Source organism: Vigna radiata, chromosome 5, assembly GCF_000741045.1.
Source record: "Vigna radiata var. radiata cultivar VC1973A chromosome 5, Vradiata_ver6, whole genome shotgun sequence".
Taxonomy (NCBI): Eukaryota; Viridiplantae; Streptophyta; class Magnoliopsida; order Fabales; family Fabaceae; genus Vigna; species Vigna radiata.
Genome location: NC_028355.1, coordinates 13,793,665 through 13,818,660, shown reverse-complemented (window position 1 = coordinate 13,818,660; position 24,996 = coordinate 13,793,665). Strand labels below are relative to the sequence as shown.

Below are 24,996 nucleotides of genomic sequence, written 5' to 3'. Positions count from 1 at the left end.
TTTTTTTTTTTTTTTTACTTTGTTTTTCATGAATATTTTTTACATAAATATTAAACGACTTAACTTGCTTAAAATTTTACATAAAAATCATTCTGTGTGTATATACAATTTTTGTTTTAAAAGTCGTGTAGAATCTATATGACTTAGCACATATAATTTTTTCTGATTTGCTGGTTTTCATAATTTGTGAACAGATTTATTTCACTTATGTAAAAAAAACTCCATATATTACTAAAAATATAAATATTGCTTCTTAGATTTTTTTTACTATCTATAATTTCATCTCTTGGTCCTTTTCAAGATGTGTTGTGAATAATGTTTATATACTTTTAAAAATATATATTTTGCCTTGCCTTAATTAAATTTTAAGTCTCTTTTAGAAACATTTAATCGAATCTCATTAAAGCTTTTGTGATTTACTGACTCACCTAAATTTTGAAATTTATAATATTTTTCCACGAGATATCATGACCACGAGGATATTTACAGTTTTTAACGAATTGTTTTAAAGTTAATTAAAATTATAAAACAAAATTAAAATATAAAAAAAAATTATAAATTTACAAATTAAAAAATATAAAATTATAAAATATAAAATATAATATTTTTTAATTTTATATTTTATATTCTGTAATTTTTTAATTTCTTAATTTTATATATACTTTTTTTAATTTTGAAAATTTATTATATTTCATAATTTTATTACTTTTGACATTTATAATTTTATATTTTGTAATTTTATTTTATTTTTTAATTTAATTAACAATAAAATAATTTTATTAAATATTATAAATATTTGAGAAATATCTCGTATAAATAGAAAAACATTATATAAGGATAGTTATACTGTCATACAAGATAATTGACAAAAAAAAATTAATTCTAAAAATTCAATTAAAAATTTTTAAAATTTAAGAACTTAATAAATTATATAAATTTAATAAAAACTCCATTTTAAATTTTATAGAAACTCAAAATTTAATTAAGTTTTTTGAATTTTTCATTTTTTTGTCCTACAAATAAGTACATCAAACGGATAGTCAAATAAAAACATAAAATTTAAATAAATAAACACTAATTCTTTTATGCACTGTTACAGAGTAATCCGGGAGTAACCACTGATTTCACTGAAAATGAGACCAACATCCAGAAAAAGCATCATCCTTTACAGGCGAGTTGCATTATTCTCTTGTAAACTTGATACCTAAGAATTTATTTCATATATGAAAATTCAACAAGAAAAAAAAAATATTGGTGTTACTAATTTCACATTAATAGTCAACCATTCTGGGCTTATCTTGGGTTTTTCTTTGCTTGTCAGGTTGCGAAGCGCTTAGAGAAGTTTCCAAAATCCAGGAGAACAATTAACAACCTGAAAGATGGAATCATAAACCTTGGACGAGGCTTTCCGAACTTTGATGGTCCAGAGTTTATAAAGGAAGCAGCAATTCAAGCAATAAGGGATGGGAAAAATCAGTATGCACGAGGTTCTGGAGTTCCAGAGTTGAACATTGCTATTGCTGATAGATTTAGGAAAGATACTGGATTAGTCATAGACCCTGATAATGAAGTTACTGTTACAAATGGATGCTTGGAAGCAATTGCTGCAACTGTGCTAGGATTAATAAATCCCGGCGATGAGGTTATTCTCTTTTCTCCTTTATATGATTGTTATGAAGGTAATTTAGCCATGGCTGGTGCAAAAATAGTAAGCATCCCTCTGCAATCTCCAGATTTTGCTATCCCCATTGAAAAATTGAAGTCCATTATGTCAAGGAGTACACGTGCCATTCTTATAAATACTCCTCACAACCCTACGGGAAAGATGTTCTCTCTGCAGGAGCTCAATGCCATTGCATCCATTTGCATTGAGAACGATGTTCTTGTTTTTGCTGATGAAGTTTATCATAAGTTGGCATTTGATATGGAACACATTTCTATAGCTTCTTTGCCTGGAATGTTTGAAAGGACCGTGACAATGAACTCAATGGCAAAGACATTTAGCCTAACAGGATGGAGGATTGGTTGGGCCATAGCACCCTCACACCTGACATGGGGGCTGCGACAGGCACATTCTTTCATCACTTTCTCAAACGCCACTCCTTTGCAGTGTGCAGCTGCTGTAGCTCTTAGGGCACCAGAGTCTTATTATGTGGAGCTGAAGAGGGATTATATGAAAAAGAGGGCTATTTTGGTGGATGGATTAAAGGCCGTTGGCTTTAAGGTATTCCCACCCAATGGAACATTCTTTGTTTTAGCAGATCATACCCCTTTTGGATTGGAAAATGATGTTGCATTTTGTGAATATCTGCTTAAGGAGGTGGGGGTCCTGGCAATTCCTTGCAGTGTGTTTTGCTTCAATCCCGAAGAGGGAAAGAACCTAGTCAGATTTGCTTTCTGCAAGGATGATGAGACTCTTAGGGCCGCGGTTGAGAGGATGAAGGAGAAGCTTAGGAAATGATCTCAATGCTTGATCAAGTCCTATGATGTATATTGGATGTTCTACAATATCTAGCCGTTACCAACTTCTTGTTTGCATGTTCTTCTTCCTGGGGTCTGTGGTGGAAAATAGGGCATGCTAATTGTTTTCTAATTTTTAAATAACTTTTCTTGATTGTACATCTCTTAATGTTCCAAGTTTTCTTATCGGTTTGAATTTCGATATTTGATGTCATATTACTTTGATTGTAAGAGAGAAATGAGACATATAATTTTTATATTCATTTGATATTATTTGTTTAAGGGTTAAATATTTTTTTTGTTCATCAAGTATTACACGATTTTGGATTTAGTCCCTATTCGAAACTTTGGTACTTTTTAGTCCTTTTAGTTTTGAAACTATTATAATTAATTCTTAAAATTGAACGGTTTTAACTTTTGTTGGACGTGACAAACGATAAGTGCATGTATGATGCCAACTTCCTTCTTTACCATGCCACTTTGCTTGTTTAATTTTTCAAATGAGCATTTATGAAAATTTCTAAAGTTGGGTTCTTCTTCGTCAATGCAGTTAGGGGCAAACACGAAATCACTTCTTCTTCTTCGTCTTATAGATTTGGGAATCCTGATTCTACGCATTCTCTGGTTGAATTTGGTTTTCTACAGGTTTGTTGTGGTTGCAGGTGGTGGCTTTTCATGAAGAAGGAGAAGACGCAAATATCTTGAATGCGATTTGAGATTATTTCCTATGATTAGGGTTCACAAATTTGGGGATTTAGGTTTCTGATTTTTCAGGTTCATGGAGAAGACGAAGATGGTGAAGGACGAAGGAGCAACTTGGGATTTAGTGAGAAGACAAGCATCACATTTTCTTTTGTTCGAGAGGCACTAGTTTGCAAGTGATGGTTTCTGAAATTTGATTTCCGCGATGAAGATGATTGATTTGATGCGGGAAGAAGAAGACTTGCACGATTTAGATTTGTGTCTGAGTGGCACGATTCTAGGTTTTTTCGAATTGGGGTTTTCAGGTTTAGCTACAAGTTTCTAGAGATTGCTTTAAGGTTGTTGATGGTGGTGGGCAATGCAGCGGTAGAGAACCCTGGTCATGGTGGTTAGCTTCGCGATGGTAGATTTAGGGAAAACGATGAGACGCTTTGTGGCTAGGTTTTGGCGGTGGAGAAGGGAGGATGCGCGAAGAACTTGAATGTTGGCCATGGTAACTTCTAGTGAGAATTTTGTATTAATCTCATTTGAAAAATTAAACAAGCAACTGACACAGAATCAAATCAAGAAGAAAGCTGGCATCAGTAAGCTCATCGTTAGCCACATCAAACCAAAATTTTAAATAGAAACTAAATCCAAAATTCTGATACTTAAGAGACGAAAAGCATATATAATTCTTTTTTTAAATATAAAAATTTATATTTTTTTTTTAATTTTATTCTTGTATTGGATGAATGTAAAAATATGTTATGTGATTATTATTTATAAAACCTTTCATTACATCAAATTTATGTACTGAAAGTAATTTTAGAAAAATAAATAAATATTCTTCCTCTAATCAAGTACTTATAGTTTCTTGTTAAGTTTTCAGTGGCACAAAATAAATCCAATGTTCAGAAAAATAAAATTTAGCCTTTGTACTCTTAATTGAAATAGATTAGAATGAAAATTTCGGATTTGAATTGAATCGATTTTTGAATGATAGATTTGAAGAAAATTTCTTTGTTGAATTGGTGAGAAAAGATGAAAAAGATTGGTCAATTTCTTCCATGGGAATGTATAAAGGATTATGTTAAAAAGACACAGTATACGAATGATTATGTAAAATCATAATTAATTATACGTGTATTTTACTATAATCATTTTGTGGGATGATGGCTATTAGCATAAAGATTCACACAAGTTCCTTTGTGTCGGAATGTACACAAATTCATTTCTCTTAGTAAAAATTACTGTATTCGTATGGATTTCAGAATCCATCTAGATAAATGAGTGTGCCTAATTAAATTAGATTAAAATATTTTGAGAATAAAATCATGAAATATTTAATTTATATACTTAAATAATAAAAATAGTGATTGAACTTATATTTTAAAACTATAATCTTTTTTATTTATTTTAATGTTGTTAGTGCTTAAAATAATTTTATAAAATTCTTGAAATGCTATTTATAAAATGACAGAGATCTATACTACTTGGACTTGTCCATAAAAATATGTGATGCTCACTACATTTTATTACTATAAGTTTTTATGTTTATGAATATAGACAAAGAAGCTTATTTAGGAAGAGAAACAATAAACTAATTTTCCATGTGAAGAAATTTTTTTCTTATTTATCAAATTTTGTAATAAGAGAAATACAGCAGAGAAATCTAAATTATTTTTTTCAAAGGATACATTTTTATATTTTCTTCTTTTAAAATATTTTAGAATTCTATTTTCTATAACTAAAGAAATTTAATGTATTTTAGTTCGCTTAAAATGAACATTGTAAGAACCTAGAAAATAATCTTATAATATAAATAGAATTTTCTAACGTTCAGTTTATTATCTAAAACACTTTATCTCTCTAAAACATTATTCTATACTTTTTCTCTCGCTTCTCTCTAGATCTTCTCACTCTTGGGCTGTTTGATTGACGATCAGGAGGTACCCAGACGATCATGACGTCAAGGGCTACACATCCGACCAATCAATTAGGCGAAACGAGCGGGTAAGCTATTAATCCCCTTTTCTCTAGCATGTAGGGTTATTGATTCTGTAAATGCTTCTGTTTGCATGAATCTAGAGTGCCTTCATTTCTCAGCTCAATTTTAGTTCTAAGGGTTGTTTTCATATCACTAATTTGTGATTTGTAGGTGTTTCTAGAAATTCCTTACTGTGCAAGCAAGAGGTCAAGGTTTTGGTAGAGCTATCCAGATCTTATTTAAGGTAAGGGGAGCTAGATTTCTGTCTAAATTAGTAGGGTGATATGTGTGTGTGATGAACTCTGTGTACTGGTATTGTTGGAGTTGAAATTAGGTTTTGGAGTTGATTAAATTATCTATTCTTGGAATGCCAAATGATAATGATGATTGTGAAATGAATTAGATAGTGTGTGCACCTAAAATTGAACTTGTTTGATGTTTGTAATCTGTTATATAATGACTAGATAGAAAAAGGAAGTGAATTATGCATGTTTTAGGTCATTCTAGAGGAAGTGAGGTATTGAAAATGAGATCTATGAGTTGAGGGTTCAATTGGTCTGTTGGGACAACTTTGGTAAGTCATTTGTGACTTGTTTGAGTCATTCAAATGGTTAGTGTTTCGGTTGTGGAGTCAAGCTACCACCAATACCTACACAATTTGTCTCCTTGGACATCCGGTCGCACCTCTTGTCTTCTCGTTGTCAACTTCGTCCAATCAATCCGCTCCGTTTCTGGATTCTCCTCATATGTGAGTCCATCCGAGTACTTGTCAAACGTTCTCCGACGATCAAGTCAGTGCACTGTTCACTCAAATGAATGGAGAACAACAGTAAATGTGTTCAACTACCTCATACCTTTGCACTGTTCACAGAGAAGACACGATAAACCTGCAACACACAGGTCATCCTAAGGACAAACATTGCACCATATTCTGTTTATGATCAGAGAGTAAAACAATTAGTCTTACTCAAAGAAATTAAAAGGAATGCTTCTATACATTTAAGAGCACACAAGCACAAGCAAGAGATGCACATAACCTACAGGTTCTCTAAGGATAAAAACTGCTCTGATACCATAATGTAACATCCCAAAATATATGACGCATATATATGGAATGCATCAAATAATGATAAAGAAAGCAGTTAAGAGTATACAACTGATAGAATTAAGGGTACAGTTATCCAAATTTGGCTGGGAATTAAAACTTAAGTACAAGTTAAGAGTTCTTCAAAATACATAGCAACTAAAGTTCTAAGGATGCCTGAATAGTATCTCCAAAATACAGATTATGATAAAATAAACGCTAAGAGTCTTTTAAAATAAAGATGTTATTTAACAGGAATTAATATACATCCTAAGTACTAAGAGTTGGGTCTTCTTTAGTCTCCAATGCTTGCTCCAAGGGCACATCACCAACAGATTCTGCTCACATCCAAAGGATTGGATTATCATCGCAAGGAGGAAAGGCAAACACATACAACACACACAATGCAAAGACCATAACATAATACAGACTAAAACCGAACACATTTTGTTGATACCAATGACTGACACGTTATTTGACCATCCTGACTAGTATGAAATGTCAAGTTCTAGGGGTTTGTGCACTTATGGTGGCCTCTACTGCTTTGCAAAGCCATTGCCAACGGGTTTCACCCTTACCACACACAAGTGTAAGTCCATCCAAATTCATCTTGGCCCATAAATGGAGACACCCAAAACTAGGACCTCCTGTTATTCTCACCATATGACTCATCAGTCTCTAATTGAGCATGGATGGTCATTAGAATGTCAGGATAAACCCCATAAGGACACTCCGGCCATTCATACGGTCAATCACAACAAACTACTGAACACCACCATGTAACCTCCCTTGAGGATCATGGAATTACGTCCAATAACCATACTTGTTACACTTACACCAACCATCACTTTGTTACACTTACATAATTCACATACTTTGTACACATGCTTTCAAACTATAATTCACAACGTAATACATCATACCTTTAATCATGTTGCACAATCATTCCTTTAATTATGTCATAAAAACAACTCATACATACTCAAACATTACATACTTTCACAGAAACATCACTTATTAACACAAATTTCTTTATAATCTTTAATTACCAATATTTAGGTAATTCAAATAGCTTGGAGACCCTAACCAATGGCTCCGGAAGGGTCAAAAACCCCAGAACGACCTAAAGAATGTCCAAAACGGACATCCGAAACTCCCAAAACATCAAAAACAAAAACAACAACAGAAAAGGGCGCCCAAGCGTGACTTCTACAGATTTTTCTGCAAATTTTGTAGAACTCACACCCCTAAGTTTCATTTCAGACCTTTTTATGACTTTCTAATTGTTTTAACTTGAAATTTAGGTGTATTTAAACTTTTCTAAAGGCTTATAAACATTCCTAACCTCAATCCCTAACAACTATGCATAGATTTACACTCAAAAACCTCAATTCTCTCAACTTATGGGCTCAAATCTAAATTTGCCACTTAAAGACTGTATTTGTTCATTTTGACACTTCTAACAAGTCATATTTGACTTATCTAAGTGGTCTAAACTGGCCAAGACTCTCTATGACTCCAACTTCCAAATTTGACTACCTTAGTTCCCTTAATATAGCCTAAAACACCTTGATTTGCTTAGTTTTCTATCTAGAATCCTATATATAGAATTTCCCTCACCCCATCATTCCAATTCAGTATTCAATCACAATCATACCAATTCATAAACAATCATTTACGGATTCGCAATTGAAAAATCAAACAGCATATGATTTAATACACACATACAAGCCAAATTTTAGTTCAAATAGCCCAAAAATATATCTACAATCACATTCATACACCATTTCATAATTCCATACATAAACTTAGTACATGCACACCCTAATTTCATAGAAGAGTAAAGAAATCTCAGCTTCCCTTACCTCTAGGGTAGACAATCAAGCTCAAGAAGACTAAAAATGTCCCGCGTCTTATGGAAACCTTAACGGTACCTATAGATCATCAATTTGGTGATAGAATACAAATTTTAGAACCTAATAGAAGTTAAAAATTGAAGAAACGAGAAATGGGTCACATGCAACCAGATTTGTTGCATGATTACAACCCTAAGTGGATGAGAAGAAAGGGGTTTTTCACTTACCAGTTGAAAACGAGAAAATCAATCGGTTAAAGTTGGAGTTTACAGCATCCAGAGTCCTTAAGCTTCCTCGAACTATGAAATTGTTGCTTCAGCAGAGAAGGGGCCTAGAGAGAAAATGGAGGAAATAATGAACTGATTTTTTTAGAGAGAGGATGGGATTTGAGCTTTTGAACCTGGTTTCAAAAATTTGAGTTATATATATTATAAAAGAAAAATAAAATTCAGGTTCTCACAATTGACTTGTTATATTATTATACTTAAAACTAAATTCAAATTTATTAATACGACTTAAATATTAAAAACATATTTTTCTCATATTTTATTTTAATTTTTTTTTTTAAATTGGTCAAAAGGAATTGTTAACTTGGATCATATTGCAAAAGTGTAATCGAATTAAAAAAATGAATTAAACCAACTTGATAGAATTTTTTTTTCAAGTGACCAATTCAAGGGGAAGGAGCCGATGTGACTCATTGCTCCAATCCTACGTTCTCGCGTCTCTACAAAATAGATAAATAAAAATAAGACATAATAAAATACATTATCAATGTTAACAATAATTTATTATTAGAGGATAATGCAATAATAATTTACATTCAACTATAATGAAAAAACTAAAATAATCATTTATATTTTAGGTTTTTGTTTCGTTTCTTTAAATTTGTTCCGATCTATGAAATCTATATTTCCCTTAATTTATAATATATTTTGGCGTAATATAATAAATTGTTAGATATATAATGCTAATTAAAGTTATGTAATTACTAAAAAATGATTTAATTTACGAGACAAGAAAGCAAAGTATTTTTTGAAATTTTAAAGATAAAATATAAATAATGACACAACTATTTTAGAAAGAAAAAAAAAAAAGAGAGTATCTTTCTCTATCGCATTGGCAGCCCTCGTGAAGCACTCCGGCAAGTAGAAAGAATCAAATTGGACTCGATTGCAGCAGGTCTATGCTAACTTCCCATATATACTCACTCATGAGATTCAAGCCTTCATCAAAGTTCTTAGGCTTTTCAAATCACTTCCACAGCGTTATCGCACCCTCTGTTTCTCTAACCCCAAAGTTCCCATCTTCCATTGCTGCCACCATGTCCACTCAGAACGACACCGTCACCCTCAAAACGCATCAACCTTTGCAAGTTCGTATTTTCCCCTCTTTCAAATCTCTTTACCATGCATCAATATTTTAATGTTCTTATTTAAATTACATGTCTGAATGTGAATCGTATTATCTTTTTATCTCAGCTTTTCTTTCTGCTTACTACCTGTTTCTTACAATTTACATCATGCCGCGGTGTTCGTTCACACATGGGATGGGACATTCCCGCATTTTAATTCACCCTTGTTCTTCAGTTTCCTTTGATCTATAGAGTTGCTATATTACCCAAACAAATTTAAGGGTTTTGGTAAAGTTGTCTTTTTGGGGCAATAGATGAATGGGTTTGGGCGCACCAAGGAAGAGATTGAAGGAGGGGAGAGTTTCGCGGTAACATTACCAGGATCTTAAATTACGGAGAGTACCTTAGAATATGTCTATTTTATATTCATGTCCCTTTTGAATTACTTAGTTGGTGAAAGTCGTTTTTGCTACAATTGAGTTTCAATTTATTTGACGATGCTAGCGTCTTTATGGGTATGTTTGGATCACTTTTTTCACATATACTCGAAGATAAGTTTTACAAAAGCTAAAGTTAACGACTTGTGATCAAATTTGTGTAACTTATTTGCCTTAATTTCATTTCCTATCAGAGTTTATGAAAAGCTTTGTCTGAACATGTTCTGTGAATAAAACTAAAACCTTGTAGCGCAAGGACCAAAGATTATATCTTGGTAAAAAAGTGGAGGGTTTGGGGAAGAGAGAGTTTGGTTGTATTTTGTACCTGGCATCTACTGACCAAAATAATGCCTAAAAGAAAAGGTGATATATATGAGAATTTCATAGCTCATAGTTAAACTGCATGTTTACTTTAATTCTTGTTCATTTTGTCAGATTGCAAAGCGCTTAGAGAAATTTCAGACAACTATCTTCACTCAAATGAGCTTGCTAGCCATCAAACATAAAGCCATAAACCTTGGTCAAGGCTTTCCCAACTTTGATGGTCCAGAGTTTATAAAGGAAGCAGCCATTCAAGCAATCAGGGATGGGAAAAATCAGTATGCCCGGGGTTATGGAATTCCAGACCTTAACATTGCCATTTCTGAGAGATTTAAGAAAGATACTGGATTAGTGGTAGACCCTGAAAAGGAAGTTACTGTTACATCTGGATGCACTGAAGCTATTGCTGCAACTATACTAGGATTAATAAATCCTGGTGATGAGGTTATTATGTTTGCTCCATTTTATGATTCTTATGAGGCCACTTTGTCTATGGCCGGTGCAAAAGTCAAAAGCGTTACATTGCGCCCGCCAGATTTTGCTGTCCCTATTGAAGAGCTGAAGTCCATCATCTCAAAGAATACCCGTGCCATTCTTATAAATACACCTCACAACCCTACTGGAAAGATGTTCACTCGCGAGGAGCTTGATTGCATTGCATCTCTTTGCATTGAGAATGATGTTCTGGTTTTCACTGATGAGGTCTATGATAAGTTGGCTTTTGATATGGAGCACATTTCGATGGCTTCTTTGCCTGGAATGTACGAAAGGACAGTGACAATGAATTCCTTGGGAAAGACATTCTCCTTAACCGGATGGAAAATTGGTTGGGCAATAGCACCCCCACATTTAACATGGGGAGTGCGTCAGGCCCACGCATACCTCACTTTTGCAACCTCCCATCCTTTCCAGTGTGCTGCTGCGGTAGCTCTGAGAGCATCAGACTCTTATTATGAAGAGCTGAAGAGGGATTATATGGCAAAGAGAGCTATTTTGGTTGAGGGATTGAAGGCTGTTGGCTTCAAGGTATTCCCATCCAGCGGAACCTACTTTGTGGTTGTAGATCACACCCCTTTTGGACTGGAAAATGATATTGCATTTTGTGAATATCTAGTTAAGGAGGTGGGAGTAGTGGCAATTCCTACTAGTGTATTTTACTTGAATCCAGAAGAGGGAAAGAATCTTGTCAGATTCACGTTTTGCAAGGATGAGGGAACTATTAGGTCTGCTGTTGACAGGATGAAAGAGAAGCTTAAAAAATGATCCCAACTCATTATCAAGTTGTGATATGTGTTAGATCGAAGACATTAATTTACCTTTATAAAAAAACCCAACTGTAAGATTGGAATAACTTCTGGTTTATTGAACTGAATGCCCTGCAGTCTTTAGTCTCTAGAAATCATGCCTACCTACCAGCTAGTAAGAATGCCATTCGGATTTGTTCTGTTTAACTTCTACATTTGTGGGATGCATTTTCATGAACAATGATCATGTCCTTACTGAATCTGATCGCCTTTCTTATGCCTTTTCTTCCTTTAGTTTGGTTGCAAATAATTAATAGTGAAGCACTCATGACCCTTAGTTATTTCCTTAAGATTTGGAGTGTTATAATCTGTAGGAGGATAGACCTCTTATGCATCCCTATCACACGACAGCAATTGATGTTCAACTTTTTTGTTTTTATTTTCCAAAATCTCGTCCTATGATTCTGTGTTTCCATGCAGGCGTTAACTCCTCTAAATTTCAAACTAAACCAATTTAACTTTGAATAGGACCTGATATCCAGTATACCAAGCAAACCAATATTTTCTGGAGAACAATTGTCCTTATTAGGAAGTGGAGAAAACACACAGTGATGAATCGTTTACGGAGAACGATGTATAAGAAGCAAAGGAAAGTGAATAAGAGTGTTGTTTACATCAATATTATTTGAGAAGGCAACATCATATAAACACAGTTGGCACCACAATATCTATCAACTGGTAATCATAATCCGTCCAATTCTACTCCTTCTATTGCCTGCAACTAATGTAAGTAGAGAGACAATGACAAGATCCTAACCTTTGGATTTGACTCATCAATCATCACTCATTAACACTTGCCTCCATCCAAGGATGGCTTTGTCTTTGGAGATACTTGGTTATGGGATTCTGGAAAGTAATAATAATAGTAATAATAATCACAATTGACTTATGGTGTAAGCAAGTAAATTCTTTAAACATTGAAAAAAAAAAGTTTCAAAATTTTGTTTTTTTATTATTAACTAATTTAGATCTAAAACAAAAGAAAAAAAAATGCTTTATATTTCTTTTAATATTAACTGTTTTAAATCTTTAAAAAAATCTAAAAAAATGTCTCGTTTTTTAATTTTTTTTTTGACCTTCTAAATTTTTGAACTGACAATAACGTATTCATCCGAGCGTATTCATGATCTAGATTAAATACTCCATGTTGTATCAATTTGTAAAATTAAAATTTAGCTGTAATGTCTAAGAAACATAGTTGGAGATCCAAAGGGTGACAAAAAGGGAAGTATTACAAGATTACTGGTAGAGTAAGCAAGACTATATGTAAGCATGTAGCTGGTATGAATGAAGTGTGAATTATTTGTACTTTGTAACGGAAGACAGGATAAGCATATTTGATAGTTACAACTTACAAACTTGTATTGCAGTATTATTGCACCCTTTTACAGCCACAAATTTTTCGTTTTTCTTTATCCTTTCCTCGTGGCATTCATTACATTACAAAAATTGTATTGAAATTTCCTTTTTTTTTTTTTCCATTCTATTCTTTCATAAAATAATTGAATTTTCGTGTTACTTATTAGTTTTTTCTCACGGATGTGTTGAGTGGTTATTTGTTTTCCATTTGTTATTTATTAATTTTACTATAAATATTATTATATACTTTTTATAATCTATGAATATCTTTAGTGAAAGTTGTTTTTTTGTTGGAAGTCTCACATTAACTAGAGATAAAACCAATTTATAATATATAAGTGATGTGCAAACCTCACCTTATAAGCCGGTTTTGTGAATTTGAGTTAGGCTTAAAACTACTTACTAATATGGTATCAGAAGAAGTAACATGGTATCAAAGAAAATTAATTCTTGATCACGTTTTTCCACAACCAATTATCTTACTATCAAGATCTTCATCTTCTACCTCTCATTCTTGGCTCAATAAAAAACAATTGGGTGCTTTAATCGCTCGTAGCCCTGGATTGATTTTTAAGGAATCTAGAGAAGTTTTTGGAGATTCGGGTTTGAAAGTTTTGTTCAATTTCAGATTGTGAAATTCAATGGCTTTTGCAGTTGTTTCTTCTAATAGTTCTCAGGCGCAATCATATTCCTCAACTTTGAGACTTTCTCAAGAGCAAATTCATGGTCTATTGGCACTTCTTCCTCAATCTAATCCTCCAGTCACACATTCTACCGATCTAGTGAGTTCTCATAATGTTTCCACTTCTTCTCAAGATCAAGGTAATATTTCTTCCCAATAGATTATAGACACAGGTGCTACTGATCATATATCCAACTCTTTGTCTCATTTTATTTCTTATTATAGAATCCCACCAATTGCAATTTCTCTATCCAACTAGAACTCTTCATTTACTCATTTTTCTGGCACAGATTCTCTTGCCCCACACCTTACCTTACATAATGTCTTGTTTGTTCTTAATTTTTCAATCAATTTTATTTTGGTCACAAAGTTAACTAAATCTGATTTTGTGAGGTTCAGTTAGATTTCAAACCACTTTCTAATATGGTATCAGAAGAAGTAACATTTTTCGTTTTCTTTTCTTTTTACACCATCAAATTTAAACATTTTTCCAACTTGTAATTCAATACTTTTGTATGAAATTCAAGTAGATAAAAATAAGACATATCTTCAATTATATATTAACTAATTGAGGTTTGCTGTTATAATCACTTCCTAATTGAGGTTTGATCTACAATTATGTATAGTTGGTTAACATAATATAATCTATCAAAATATGAATAGATTATCATGTTTGTATTAACATATTAATTTTAACTAAAAAAACAATATCTGTAAAAGATAAGTATAATTAGTATTATTAATATAAAACAGCCCATTTCTTTCTAATTGAAAGTATCTCATAATTTTCTTTATCTATACTAACATACACACATAGACGCTACATTTTTAAATATCTATAAATTATTTAAAATTTAAAAGTAGAAATTAAAAAGATAAAATTGAAAAAACAAAAGTATATACAATTATAGATAAAACAAATTTTAGATATTGAAATAAAAGTATTATATATAATATTGTGTAAATAATTTTTTATTATGAATAATTGTTTAAATTTGAAAAAGTAATTGATAAAAGAGTAGATAATTTTTTTATAATGACTAATTATTTGAATTTAAAAAAATAGTTACAAAAATGATAAAACAAAAAAAAAATATTATGAACTATTATCTATATTAAAAAAAAAGCAATTGTGAGAATAAAATTGAAAAAAGAAAGAAAACCAAAATGGTGGTGTATACACAAATATATAATTATAATTTTTGTATATAGTTATGGATAATATTATATAATTGGAAAATTTTTTGTTTGGTGTAAACAAATAATTTATTTATTTTTATCTTTAAATATATTTGAAAGCTACAACATCTTATATCCGATAACCAACTTTCTTATATAATTTATTATCTCAATTATACACAAGAGAGAAAACGACCACCTCATAAATACTCCTTTTAATAAAAAAATCTCACATTAAAAACATAAATAAATAAACCATAAGTGAAAAAAAGAGAGAAGGAAATGTGTTGAGTAATAGTAATGGAAAAATAATGAAGAGAAATCGTAATATCTACCAAAAAGCAAAACATTCAATTTGAAGAAAAATTACACTCTAAATATATTTTCTTCTAAAAGAATACATAAAAGTTAAACATTAATTTGCTAAAATAATGTGAGAATAAAAAACATAGAAATATGAGACGGTAATATTTATTAATTTCTGAAGTGGAATTTGTTTCGCTTATATTGATAGGTCATCTAATTTTTTTAAAAATGCTTGCTGAGAAACTCGTTAATTAACTATTAGTAGAATATATTTTTAGATAATTAAACTGAATAATCAATAATTAATACTGTATATTATAAAATATAAAATAATCTGATTTATTAATACCGATTAACCATTAACTCTAATTGATCGGTATATTTGGTAGATAACTTTTCTTGAACTAATTAAAATTGTTAAAATTGTTTGTATAATAGAAAGTATTGAGAAAAAGGTTTTGAAGTATTTGATCTGTCAGTAAGGGCCCAACATGCACACATTCTTCATTCGCAAGGGACTTTCACATGCACTCATCAATCATCTTTGTTTCTTCATCATTCCAACCATCCACTTGGATGCAACTTGTTATCATCATGGATAACTACATTCAACATTCAATTAATTAATCAATATCATATTCACCAAATTTCTTAAAACATTCATTTCTCAATATTTTAACTTAGTTTTTTTTTCATTCCTTTCAAATGAAAACTTTAATTCACTCGTATTTGACTTGACCAGAATTCAGAAGACGAAAAAAGTGAGTAAAAAGAACCTCCCAACTATAGGAGTTACAAATAAACCAGTGATGTTCAATGCACCAAAGCATATGTTGTGAATGCTCAACCACAAATCTGCTACCTTTACCTTCACCATCGTTTAACACTACAGTGGAAAAGAGAAGATCTCAAATTTCAAAACATAGCATGTATCAAAAGTAGATTTATAAATTACATCAATCAAAGTAAAGTGTACATTTCAAATCTGTATACATGTGACATAGCCTCAATGCATTTAAGTTGGTGTGTCTTCTGTGATACATCAAGAGTGTAAAAAGTGACCTAATCATACTATTAAAACATTATAATAACACATCCCAGCAGCGAAAAAAATACCAAAATACTAAAATAAAATAGATACTTCTTGCTATCACAGTTTTTTTAAAAATCAAATACAGTTTTGTTTTTCTAAATCTTTCCTCATTCAAACTTCATGAAAACTAATTTATAAAGTCTCTCCATCATGATTCAAATGAATGATTTTATCACCGACGTTGAAACAAAAATCAATAACTTTATCCTAACCAATTAAAAAATAAAAATTTAATAACTTAATGGACAAATGTTTCTTAAAAATAAGAAAAAAAAATGTCATAAATATTTAAAATATTGCTAACATTTTGCTTTATATCTTCTATTACATCCTTAGCTTTGGAAAATGTTCGGCTTACGTACTTATATCAGTACAAAAACGCTAATTAACGTCATTCTTTAGACGTCGGTTAGGAGTAAGTTCGACGTATATTGATGACCGATGACATTTTCGTAAATATATTGGTCATATAAAAGTTGGTTTGGAAGGACCCCAACGTCTATAGTCTTTTATACGTCGGGGCTGTCCTAAATAACGTATATATGTCTAACAGGTGGGTGAAAAGTCATTTCTTTCAGACATATAGACGCCAGTTAGGAGGGTCCCCGACATCTATATAGCGGAAATTAATGGTTGTTCACTAACCTGTCAGACATATAGACGTTAGTTAGGACAGTCCCGACGTCTATATGTCTACGAGGCATGTGAAAAGTCATTCATTTCCGTCATATAGACATCGGGATTGTCCTAACGGACGTCTATATGGTGGACATTAATGACTATTCACCTACCTGTCAGACCTATAGATGTCGGGTAAGCGAAAGTCGACGTCTATATGTCTGCCAAGTGATAACGGTTTAAAACACCGTTATTTGTGATGTAATTTTGATACTAAATGCAACCTTTTTGACTTAGAAACTTGCTTTAACTCATGTTTTTGCTTTAGTTTTATAAATAAGAGAGTTGAGCTGGAACTTAATGATTTTTTGACAAATTCCCTTGATTTTGTAGGCTATTGGAATGGATTGAAGGAAGAATTAAAGTGTCAAACAGTTGTAGTGCTGAAAAGTCAAAGCTGAATGTAGAAAAGTCAATCAGTAAGCTAGAAAGTCAACTAGTTAACCAAAAAGTCAACTAGTCAACCAGAAAAGTCAATCAGTCAACCAGAATGCTGAAAAGTCAACCAGAGCGCCAAAAAATCGACGTTGCTCGCCCGGGCAACCAGGGACCTCGCCTGGGCGACGGGGGCTCGAAGCTTGGGTGAAAATTGGTCGCCCAGGCCTTACATGAAGTAGAATTCTCTCCCAGGCGACCTCCTTAGACGCTTGGGCGACAATTTTAGTGGATCGAGTCCTATTTCTGTTCCGTTTTGATTCTTTTGGACCGGGCCTTGCTCTGGAACGCCTCTGGTACAATTTAAAGGACCTTAGGGCTCTAGGTTTTGCATCCCTGGCAGAGAAGAGCATAACAATACACTCTTAGCCTACTCTTAATCTTCCATTCTCATTCTTTCTTCCATAGTTCATAGAGTTCCTCCATGTTTATGGGGAACTAATTTCTATTTGTATTTGGGGAATGAAGTAACCTTGTAAACTCTCATGTATTTGAATTGATTCTTAATTTCATATGCTTTTTCATTAATTGTTAGAGTAATTCATATGCTTTTATTCTTGCTTATACAATAGCATGATTTATGAGTTGCATGAGTGTCGGGAGGTTCCTTTCAATTTAGGTTCTTGTTGAATTACTCCTAAGGGTTATATTACTTAGGGATGAGGGTATAAGTCTTAGTCGTCTTAACCTCTTGATCTTCATATCCTTTTACCAGGAATGTTAAGAATTGTATGAACTGGTAATTAGGGACAGACTTATTTACCGAGGGATCAGGTTTAAGTGATTCAGCGAGGGACCTTGGCATTAATGCATAAAGAAGAATTCTTATATACATGAGAGGGAACTTGGTGAAATCTAACCCCAACAACATATCCATCTCATACAAATCAACCTCCGTTCATATTTGTGCTCCTTTGCCATTGATCAATTGCAATTTTATTTTATTTATTATTTTTACACTCAAAACTCATGATCTCTTTTATTTTAAGTCTTAATTAATCTTGTTTTTATGCAACTGTTCAGCGCCGAGAGTCCTCTGGATACGATACTTAGTCTTACCATTTTATACTACTTGTGCGACTCAGTACAGTTGCCAATTTGCCCCAACACCAAGCAGGTGAAAAGTTATTCCTTTCCGTCATGTAGACGTCGGATGCCTCCTTACTGATGTCTATAATCGTATATAGACGTCAGTGGCCTTAGTAGTCGATGTCTATAAGCCCCGCGAATATTAATTTTTAAATCAGAAAGACGTTGGATCAGTGAGTTAACATACGTCTTTTCCATTATAGACATCGGGCTCGTGTGCAACCGACGTTGGATTTCTTTTTAAAACAAAGATTGTGAACCAGCAGTTTCGCGCACTTCCTCGTCTTCCTTGGCTTTTCTCTCCGCTCCTTTGAATTTACAGATGCGTTTAATCTCTTTTGATATGGTTAAACTTGCTTTTAATCCGATTAAAGTAATATTTGATGTATTATCTTTTATTTGAACCGATTAAAATGTGTTTTCGTTGTGTTTTGGTGCGGTTTTTTCTTGTGTCTTTGGGTAGCGTAGTGCACCTTCTCCCTTTGCTAGTTTCCTCCTAAGAAAAACTTACGTCTTTTGGATATCTCATGACATTGCAACCCAAAGACGAACTTGGGTCATTGCATAGAGTCATTCCCACCGCCATTGAAAAAGAAAACGGTGAGAATACGGTGTCACCGTATTCTTTTTTCATTGGCGGTCGGAGTGGACCTAGGCAACGACCCAGGTTCGTCTTTGGGTTGAAATGTCATGAGAAATCCAAAAGACGCAATTTTTTCTTACGAGGAAACTAGCAAAGGAAGGAGGTGCTACTACGCTACCCAAAGACACGAGAAAAACCACATCAAAACACAACACATCATAGACGTCGGTTAATATAATGACTGACGTCTATAGTGTCCATAGACGTTAGTTAATGCAATGTTTGACGGTTTTATAAATGTCGGACGTGTCACTAAACCAACGTCTAATGTGTCCTTAGACGTCGATTAGTGTAATATCTGATGTTTTTATAGACGTCAAACTTTAGCCTTAACCGACATTTATAACGACGTCGCACATGCAGAAAACCGACGTCCCATTAACGTCACCCATAAAGACGTCAGTTTCGAATATGACATTAAATGTCTATAATAACCGACGTCTAAAACTCTTTCTGCACTAGTGTTATTTTTTGTGTCAATGTACACCAAGGAAAACTACAATAGAAGAAACAAAAAAGCTCATCATCATCAAAAACCAAAGAAGGGTAAACACTACAAAATAGTGAAGCAACTTTGGCTTTCTCTTTCACTTATTCCATCCATTGCAACTGATTTTCACTTATTCCATCCATTGCGACTGATTTTAAAAGGAAAGATAATATTCATATAGTACCTTGTCAGACGACTTAATGTAATACTAAAACAAACTTAAAAATAAGATATTTTTATTTACTAATAAAATAATTTATATTAAAATGTATCATAATTTTATTTAGAAATGTTTTTTTTAACATTTTTATTTGTGAGGTAAACATATTAATTTTTTTTAAATAAAATACATACTTAATGTAACATATTAATTTATTTTAACATTTTTAATAGATAATAAGATTAATTTGTTTAATTTTTGTTATTGTTGATATTAAATAAGTTTTATTTTTAACTTTTAAGAGATACTTGAATTGTAAGTATTATTCTATAAGTTATATATGTATTTAAAAAAAAATTATGTAATTAAGAATGTTAAATATTGAATTATTATCATAATTTTCTTTAAGATATTTGATTATGGAAATAAATTTAGTATATTGATTTGTTAGAAAATAAAACTAACTAACTAATCCCTTTTTCCTAAACAAAATTATCATTTATTGAAAAAAATTGTTAGTTTATTAAATATGGTTTTTAAAATTAATAAAAATTCATAATCACTCATAATATTTTAATTAATTTTTATTATTAAATATATTTTTACAATTAATTTAATAAAGATATGTTAATATTAAAAATAATTGGAGACTTTTTTAAGGAATCTAAAATAAGGATTTTAGATAGTTGGATCTTAAGATAATATTATATGTGATACTATTTAAATGTTGATAGGTGGGAGTCATGAACAAACTAAACAAACAAAAAATAAATAATGGATATTTCTATTTAAAATTGAACCTAAATTACTCAATATTATTCTTCAATCTACTATAATTTTGCTTCCTAATTACTTTATGTTGTATAATACTAATACACCGATTAAAATGAGTGCACGCATATTAATTCCATCCAGTGTGTAAATATATGAATTTTAAGATTCATTTACTATGTGTAATTCTAAAACTTACACTAAATTTAAACCATTAATTTTATTAAATATGATGGTTTCTGTTTATGTAAAATGAGATAATATGAAGGAGAACAATCTTAGCACACTTAAGTAAATTGTTCTGAACCATAAGATTTAATAAAAGTTAAATTTTATAAAAGGATCACAATGACTTTTTTTATTAGAGGAACATCACCAATTATAAATATTTGTCATCGAGTATGGTTTTCTTAATGTATACGTTTTTAATTAAATTAGTGAAATAAAAATTATTTTAGAAAAAACTAATTTGATTTAATCTAATATTTTAGAGTATATCTTATTTGGATTCGTTTAAAAAAGGTAACCTCTAAAATGATGTAAAATTTATATTTTAAAAAGAAATTTTTGGAATTTCGTTTGGAGATCATAATCTTTTTAATAAATAAAAAAGTTAGACAGTAAATTCTAAACTAATATTTGCCAGTAACCAATAGATTTCTTCAAACATAACAGATAAAAGTAATTATTATTTGTAGCTGTGCTTATAAGTATTTGGCTGCTATGTTGATCGATGAGCAGATATGACAGAACAGAAAGAATGTTAATTACATATACTATTTAGTACTTTTTAATGTGAAAAAAAAATAGTTTTATTAAGCTAAAATTAATAATAAAAAAATGTAGAAAGAAAGTGGAGAAAGTCTCCATCACATTACTCTTTCAAACTTCTCAAAGAATTCCAGATAAAGGAAAACATGAATTTGAATTCTTTTTCTTTTAGCTGAAAAAGAACCTAAAACAGAATATTGACTAATTATTTTACATTTTTTGTAGGGTATGCATGGTAGAGCAAACAGAGCGCGAAGCATGGGATATAATCCTCAGATAGATGATGTGAAACGAAGGGTGATTAAAGGGAGGGCCAAAATTAACCTGAAGCGAACGAGTCAGATGGAAAAAAAATAAAATAAATTGTGGCGGCACGTGCCGGCCAGGTACAGTAAAGCGAAAAAGGCACGACCTCGAATCAATCCGGATCCGACGACCATATCTACCCGTCAAGACCGGTACCCCAAGCCATCCAACGGCCAGAAATGGAGTTGTACAATCTGAACATCCAACGGCTAATGTGGAATCTAACTCCTGTTTACCAATACCCCATAAATACACCAAACCCGGCACCCACTCCACGCTCCCTTCATTTTTACCCTCCGAGCAACAACTCACTAATTTTCCTTCTCTCTTTCAAGAAACTTCCGCGCAGTGCCGTAACGTAACGTGTCGTTTTCCTCCACACTCTAATCCAATGGTTCCCGTATATGTCGCCGGCGGGGACAGTATCCCGGCACCGGAAACGTTGATCTGAATGAAGACAGCGAACATGGAAAATCAGAAGAGTGGGAGCAAGCTTACCAGAACCCACTCCTCGCTCCTTAGTTGTTCTTCCCCTGCAATCCGATCCTCCATCCACAGCCTCTCTTCCATCGTCACCAAAGAGGAACACGAATTGCAGGAACAGGAAAAGCTACTCCTCGATGTTGACGACGACAAGAACAACAAGCCCAAGAAACCCCAAGCCCGAACGCGTCCTCGAGCCCAAGCCCACAGGTCATCCGCCTATTCCGCCCTCGCGGTCTTTTTCCTCGGCGCGTGCTCGCTCTTATTCTACTTCTTCTACCTCGAGGTGTCCTCCTCGGAGAACGTTTTACTGGCGCTGATTTTCGTGGCCGTGGCGCTCTATTTTGTGTCCAAGAACAAGGGTCTGATTCAGAGATCCTTTTCCGCGGCGAAGCATTCGTGGGAGGAGAATGTCAAGCGGTTGGGGTTTTCGAAGGCGGTGGCGGCGAGGCCGGTGCAGTGGTTCATCGGAGAGCCTGCCGGGGCGGGAAGGAAGGCGGCGAAGATAGTGAGGGAAGGGGTGGAGTTTTACAGCAATGGGGATTTTTACGAGGGCGAGTTTCACAAGGGGAGGAGCAACGGGAGTGGGGTGTACCATTACTTCGTGAATGGGAGGTACGAAGGGGATTGGGTGGATGGAAGGTACGATGGGTACGGAATTGAAAGCTGGGCGAGGGGGAGTCGCTATAGGGGTCAATATAGACAGGGTTTGAGACACGGTTATGGTGTTTATAGGTTCTACACGGGGGACTCTTATTCCGGGGAATGGTGTAACGGTCAGAGCCATGGCGTTGGGCTTCAGACTTGCTCCGATGCTAGCTGTTACATTGGTCAGTTTAAGTATGGGGTCAAGCACGGTCTTGGCTGTTATCATTTTAGGTCAGTTTCTTGCTTTTTATCTTTTTAATGTCTTCTACTCAATTAAGTTAATTGTGTCATTGATTTCTTGTATTTGATCATGGTGTGATTCAATCTTTGCTTTGCTCTGGTCATTGGTTTTCTTTAAAGATCCAGATTTCCAGGCTAGTTTTGTTTCCTTTGGATGTGTGATTAAGGATTGGTTGGGATGACTTGGTCTGTTCTCCCCCCTTTAGTTGCTGATTTCTTGGTTCCACTACCCCCTTCTTGCATGCCTATGTGGAACTTAAACAACCAAGTTCCACTTATTTTCTTTTTGAAGTTATTCCTGTGTATTGTTTCTAATGCCTTGGTTGTTGGATAAATGATTGATTGGTTTCTGTTGATGATTTATGTGGCTTGTTCGATGAGGATGATGCATGATTTTGTCTACTAATGGGTGGCATTGCAAAGTTCTTTTCTTCAATTAGCATTCATTGTTTCTTGGGAGTTAGAGTAGACAATAACACCTGAGCTTTCGGATGTTGTTTTTCAAAAATCTTATTTTGGAGGAATTTTTGTGCTGTAGAAATGGTGATAGGTATGCTGGAGAGTATTTTGGGGACAAGATACATGGATTTGGAGTCTACCACTTCGCCAACGGCCACTGTTATGAGGGAGCATGGCACGAGGGTCGTAGGCAAGGTATTGGCTCATACACTTTTCGAAACGGTGACAGAAGATGTGGTGAATGGGATGCTGGCAACCTCAAGCAACCTTTACCACCATTATCCGATGTTGTTCTTCGAGCAGTTCAGGTACTTGTCTTGTACATTTAATTATGGTTGACTATAATGGTTGCCTTATTTTGTAATCCGTTTACAAATGTTGCTTTCTTTTTTCTTCATACCCTTTGATGTGATACGAATTTCAGGCTGCTAGGAAAACAGCAGAGAGTGCTATAAACCTTAAACGAGTGGATGACCAGGTTAACAAAGCGGTAATTGCTGCAAGCAAGGCTGCCACAGCTGCTAGAGTTGCTGCTGTGAAAGCTGTTCAGAACAGGATGGATGGAAAATTTTGCGTTACTGAAGTCTGATAATTAGTTAGATGCTAGTTTTTTTCTGGAATTGTAACTGTAAATTTTACTAATTTTTAGTCCTTGGAAGATGTCACCCCGGTGAGCAAAAGCTTATTGGAGGTTGAAGAGAGAGTATGTTTATTTCACCACACTGTAATTTGTATATAAGCCATGTATATCAATGAAAGATGAATTTGCCCAAGTTATTTCTTGTTGATCAGTTAGTTATTTTAAATTTTACACGCCACTGTGGGATTTTAAGGAGCTTCACAGTAAGGAGTGGGGGCACAAGTTAAACTTGAACATTGGGATGCTTGATACGGCCAGAAAAGGCTATTTATCCTATCGTCTCTTTTTGGTCTTTCAGAATATTTGTTAATCGGCTGACTGAGGTGACATTCTAAAATTGATTAACTCGAGAGGATCGGTTCAACTTTTTGGCAATTATACGGCGATCACTAAGATCCTTGTTTAGGAGACAGCCCCCAAGGGTTACAACGTTAAAGATATGTGTTTAACGTTTTCAGTGTTAATCAAACAGGAAACTGAGATTATGTAAAAAACAGTAGATGGTGGTCTTATGCACAGAGAATAATGTTACAGGCAAGTTGTTGACACGATTCACGAATTGGCAAACAGGTGATGTTGATAAGTCTTGGGTTGAGACTCTAGAATTAGGCCAGCAACTCTCCCGCGAAGGGTCAAAGCCAGGCATCACCGAAAATTCTGTCTGCTTGTTTTAATGTCAAGCTGGTTGCATGTTGTTGACGATATTATTATTATTATCTTCATCAGAAACGCCATTACTTAGATCAAGATACTATTATTTTGAGAAGCAGCCATTGCCTAGAAGGAATAAAATTTCAAGAGAAGGAAACAAATAGATGACATTATAATAGTATCATATTTTTGTAATAAGAATCCATGTGACACTCTCCTATGTAGGACAATGACAGGAATTCTCTTTCCATTATTATTATTATTATCATTATTATTTTGTTTAAACTGTGGGCACATGATGTGGTGGTGGGTAAGATCTTTATCACTTTTTTACAAAAATATAAAAGGAAAAAGAGTGTGACTTTTCTAGCATGCTGGATCTACAATCTGAACTTCTTCCTTCTAAAAAAAGAATTCTTTTCTGTC

At 33.3% G+C, this 24,996-nt stretch overlaps 3 protein-coding genes across 3 annotated transcripts in view; all 3 read left to right on the top strand.

Annotated features, from left to right (window-relative positions):
• The window catches only part of LOC106760348 (probable N-succinyldiaminopimelate aminotransferase DapC), a 5,013-nt gene extending 2,278 nt beyond the window's left edge, over window positions 1–2,735 (top strand). The window contains exons 2-3 of the mRNA XM_014643786.2: window positions 1,100–1,171; window positions 1,322–2,735. Coding sequence (XP_014499272.1) covers window positions 1,100–1,171; window positions 1,322–2,461 — 1,212 coding nt within the window. The 3' untranslated portion in view covers window positions 2,462–2,735. The remainder of the gene's footprint in view (window positions 1–1,099; window positions 1,172–1,321) is intronic.
• A 6,420-nt stretch (window positions 2,736–9,155) lies between these two features.
• Window positions 9,156–11,704, top strand: LOC106762775 (probable N-succinyldiaminopimelate aminotransferase DapC). The gene is made up of 2 exons (XM_014646837.2): window positions 9,156–9,446; window positions 10,298–11,704. The coding sequence occupies exons 1-2, from the start codon at window positions 9,258–9,260 to the stop codon at window positions 11,444–11,446; spliced, it is 1,338 nt and encodes a 445-aa protein (XP_014502323.1). The 5' UTR covers window positions 9,156–9,257; the 3' UTR covers window positions 11,447–11,704.
• A 10,009-nt stretch (window positions 11,705–21,713) lies between these two features.
• LOC106759934 (MORN repeat-containing protein 1) lies at window positions 21,714–24,061 on the top strand. The gene is made up of 3 exons (XM_014643329.2): window positions 21,714–22,811; window positions 23,359–23,587; window positions 23,704–24,061. The coding sequence occupies exons 1-3, from the start codon at window positions 21,901–21,903 to the stop codon at window positions 23,866–23,868; spliced, it is 1,305 nt and encodes a 434-aa protein (XP_014498815.1). The 5' UTR covers window positions 21,714–21,900; the 3' UTR covers window positions 23,869–24,061.
• Window positions 24,062–24,996: the final 935 nt, after the last annotated feature.

Excerpts from the sequence above, each read along its gene's own strand:
- LOC106762775 (XM_014646837.2), top strand. The coding sequence starts at position 9,258 with ATGCTAACTTCCCATATATACTCACTCATGAGATTCAAGCCTTCATCA. Across the intron at positions 9,447-10,297 it reads AAACGCATCAACCTTTGCAA|ATTGCAAAGCGCTTAGAGAA; the intron begins GTTCGTATTTTC and ends TCATTTTGTCAG.
- LOC106759934 (XM_014643329.2), top strand. The coding sequence starts at position 21,901 with ATGAAGACAGCGAACATGGAAAATCAGAAGAGTGGGAGCAAGCTTACC. Across the intron at positions 22,812-23,358 it reads CTTGGCTGTTATCATTTTAG|AAATGGTGATAGGTATGCTG; the intron begins GTCAGTTTCTTG and ends TTTGTGCTGTAG. Across the intron at positions 23,588-23,703 it reads TTGTTCTTCGAGCAGTTCAG|GCTGCTAGGAAAACAGCAGA; the intron begins GTACTTGTCTTG and ends TACGAATTTCAG.